Source organism: Halyomorpha halys, unplaced genomic scaffold, assembly GCF_000696795.3.
Source record: "Halyomorpha halys isolate HHAL.00 unplaced genomic scaffold, Hhal_1.1 Scaffold328.1, whole genome shotgun sequence".
In the NCBI taxonomy this organism is placed as follows: Eukaryota; Metazoa; Arthropoda; class Insecta; order Hemiptera; family Pentatomidae; genus Halyomorpha; species Halyomorpha halys.
Window position 1 is genome coordinate 370,856 of NW_027112103.1, and position 4,387 is coordinate 375,242.

Here is a 4,387-nt window from a genome sequence, read left to right on the forward strand (position 1 = left end):
TATATATATATATATATATTTTTGATATTCTGTTGACGAAAATAAGTCACGTTAACTATTAAAACGTATTGAATATTTTGAATACCCCAACAACTCCCTCCTCATAACACACCGACATCATAGAGTGAAATACGAAAATATAATACTTGACTCCCTGGAAATCGTCCACCATCACATGCATGGAAATTAATGAGTAGGGGAGTTATCCAGAGGAGGGATGGCATGCATGCATCACATATCTTATTTGTTGTTCTATTTATTACTTTATTATTTTTAATATTTCAATATTTGTTATGTAGGGGAATTTGTTGATCAAATTAAATAAGGGTAGTGAAATGGAAGGGAAAGAAAAAAAGGAATAAATTGAAAAACTTCTATTTAGTTTGTAGACTGGTATTAATTTTTTTAAAAAAATGTTATCTTTCTATTATATTATATCATATAAAAATATGTAATTTATATATGTCCGATCACGGATTGATCAGTATGATGTGTAATGTAGCAACCCGATGTATTTGGGCAGCATAGATGAATAAAGCATTTCTTTCTCTTTCTCTTTATATAAATACAAGAAATTATGATAATATTTATTGGAATTGAGATGATCATCAATGCCATTAATGTATATTAATATAAAGAAATTAAAATGTAAATTAATATGAATTTGTGTAAATATAAATTATTTCATTCTTACTGAAAATACGAAAAGGATATTAAAGGTGTAAAATAATAATTAACTGGCGATTGGCCATCACATGAAGAGAGGGTGACACGGCCGACTCTCGACCAGGCCGAGGGGTAATATAGATATATGGAGTATATATACTGATAAGAGATGATGTGATAAGATGTAACCTAATAAGACCGGATAATGTTTTCTATTTACTGTTTACTTTGAATGTATGTATATATATGCCGTAGCGGCGAAGGAGAGGTAGTGGGGAGTAGGCTGCACAGTTCTATTAGACCAGTAGGCGGTCTGTTGGCGAGTACCGTGTAACCCTAGTACATCTTAGTTCCACCTGTGCATTCGCGACTACCAGATGGGAGCAATCTTCAGGCAATACCTCGCATCTGCGGCTAGTAAGTACCTAAACAGTCATAATTCTTTAGATACTGGCTTTTCAGAAAAAGAAAAAAAAAAATCATAGATTATAAAAAATTCTTACTGTATCAACAAATCATAATAAAAACACGGTACTGTTTACTTCATAGTATATTTGGGCGTTTTGCGAGAAGTTTGTCCTTGAACAAGCGGGAGTCCCGGGAACTTTTGGGATATAGGGGTCCTCTCGATTAGGGAATTTATTTTTTAACTTTACTTTCCTACCTAATTATTTGTAAATAAATATTATTATGCAAAAGACACCCCTAACTATTTACAATTATATTACTATTGAACAATTACAGAAACAAATTAATTAATAATAATATTTATGCGATTAAAATATGAAATAAAAAATTATATTTATCGAATTAATAATTGACTAATTATTTTATATATGCTTGTTTAAGAGTGGTTTAGTTTATTCTTAATTTAAAACAATTTTGATCCTTTTTTCCTCTCAACTTTTATTCTTTAAAATTTCTTCAACTTTTCGGCCCTCAGGCTATTCTCAAGGATACCACCTACAAAAAGGTTTTTTTTCAATTTTATATAACAATGCATTTCCTTCAATTACACACTGATTTCTTTGGCCCTACCTTCAATATTGATGTCATTTATTTTTTAAATCTTAAAATTGCAGGCTAATTGCCCAAGTCACATCTTTTAAATAAATTAATCATTAAAATAATATTATAATAACTTCATAAAATTTTGTTTCTAAATAGATTCCTTACTTACATAACTTTTTCTAAAAAAAATTTTATCTTAGATTTAAAACTTTTTTACATAAAACTTTCCTTCCTTCCTTCATTTACATTTACAACTTAAAACCAAAACCTACCTTCTGGTCTGAGGGCCGAAACGTTGAGAAATTTTAAAGAATAAAAGATGAGAGGAAAAAAGGATCAAAATTGTTTTAATTAAGAATAAATAATTGACTTTTGGACATAAACCAGTGACTTGCATCAGTCTCGGCTTCAGTCTCGGCTCCAGTCTCGGCTTCAGTCTTCGCAATGAGGTCTATGCTACTGCTGATTTAATTCTAGTAGCAGGGAATGGAATTATGTTGTCGAGGTTTTTGGTAAAACCATCTAGTAGGAATATACTGCGGTTCTCTGAACCTTGTTTCGGAATTATCAACGGAACGCGGCGCCAGCGGACCCATGGTGTACGAATTTCACTGTCTCTAGCATATTATGATATGGAAGACAAAGACTTCAAACAATATTTTTTTTCTTCGCAATGCTTTATAACGTTTCCAGGTGTTATTCCTCAGGGATTTTCTTCTTATAACAAAAAAAATCCTAAGTTAAAATAAATTACATTAAATAAACCGAATCCATAAATATGCATACAGATAATGTTGAGTATTTTCTAATTTTTTTTTTTTTTAAATGAATTTGGTAATAATGTTATAATTAAGGAATTCAAGGTTACAAAAACAATTATAAACGGAAAATATAAATGCAGTTTATAACGTTTAGCATTATTTTGTTTTCCCAAAGAAAACAATTAATAAAAAAATAAAATAAATATAATCGCCAAAAGGGAAAAAAAACAAAACAATAAAGAATAAATTGCTCCTTAGGGGCCACGTGATTTTTCCTTGGAAATAACGAAAACCCCAAAACAATATGGCCACAATATACCCTTAAAAAAATAATAATCGAATTATAACCGCTGGCGAGTACCTTTTCAGGTAGATAACAGAAAACCTAGGGGTGTTACCTTCCATCTGTTGAATTATCGAAATAATAAGTAAATATAACAAAAAAAAACATAGTTAAAATTAACAAGTTGAAAGCAGTGTACATGCATAAGAATGAACAGAAGAACTATACTTTGTACAAAAGTTTAATGATAAGAAGAAATATATGTACACAGAATGAAAAAGGAAAGAAAAGAATTCTTATCGATTAATAAAACGATGAGAACTTATAGGTTGACTTAACTTTAACTTAAATGATTAACCTTATCAACTATTATTTACATTACTGCACAAAGGAATATAAAAGTGATATTAAAATAAAATTAAGTTCGAACCCCACGTAGTCTTTGGGTGTTCTCCTGGCAGAACACAAGGTTATCCGATATTTCCTTTCCGGTCACCGTATCACCAGAATTATAGAGATATAATCTCTAACGATGTAATGCCACAACTCTCTTATCCAGGAGGTGCTGAAGATTCCCCTTCACAAAACCAAAGCCAACTCGTCTAAACATATCGCTCGGGTTTTTGTTTTTCCCCATAATCCCTTTTGTCTACGCAGATATCGCCAGTGTTTTTACCATGCCAATCATAACAGAATGTTTCATATGTTGCCGATTTGACCAGAACCAGACACCAATCCTTTCATAGTAAACTTCCCAGCCACCCAAATCCACTTGTTTCTAACCTGGCCTCTCCTTCATTACCTAATAATCCTCCTAAGCGTCTGAAAAGAAGGTGGTCTGGAGATCTTCTCCTCTAGAAATGTTTTTGGATTTCTATCAATCCACATGTTTCTATCATATCATCACATCACTTATATATGCATAAAGTTGTAAATAAATTTTTAAAAAATTGTTGTTATTTAAAACCGAAAGAGGTACAGCATATACTTAACGCTTATACATTTTAACTATTAATTAAAATTTACTATAGCCTGTCATTGAATCATTGATTTTATTGCTAATTCTGCCAAGTTAGAAGTTAGATTCATGCTGAGAAGATGAATGTGTAAAAAGAATTTTTTATTGTTTTATCCGTAAAGTAAATATAATTTCGGAGAGCGGATTGTGCTCCAGCAGTAGAAGGCTGGCAGATTCCCCCACGTAGACACCTTTTGTGCAACATTTTTTTTCCTCTGTGCGGCAAGCCTCATTTGAACCTCGGCCATTTTTGTTTTACTATCGTCATGCGTCTTGAAAACAATATTACAATAAAGCAAAAATCAGGGTGTAACTATAAAAGTTAGATCGAATTAAAAAAAAATCGATTTGAACATATGGAGTATCAAAACTAAAAATAAATGAATTTAAAATATATATTAAAGTTGCTAATCTCTTAGTACAAGAGCCGGGAATAAAGAAAGACAGTTATCTCACCCCAATTTTTTATTACTTTAATGAAAATTATGTATAATTACTAGTCATAATTGATCAGTCTGCCAAATATAGGTAGGGGGATAAAAAATGGCAGCTGTTTCAAAACCTTAAAAAAAAAACATTAATTTTTCATTCGGAGTTCTATATCTTAAAAACTACCAACAACACTAGAAAATCTAAGAGAACATTATA

At 31.0% G+C, this 4,387-nt stretch overlaps 1 protein-coding gene across 1 annotated transcript in view; it reads left to right on the plus strand.

Annotated features, from left to right (window-relative positions):
* Positions 1 to 945: 945 nt before the first annotated feature.
* Positions 946 to 4,387, plus strand: part of LOC106681349 (facilitated trehalose transporter Tret1) — a 48,913-nt gene continuing 45,471 nt past the window's right edge. Inside the window, exon 1 of the mRNA XM_067050136.1 lies at positions 946 to 1,083. Coding sequence (XP_066906237.1) covers positions 1,044 to 1,083 — 40 coding nt within the window. The 5' untranslated portion in view covers positions 946 to 1,043. The remainder of the gene's footprint in view (positions 1,084 to 4,387) is intronic.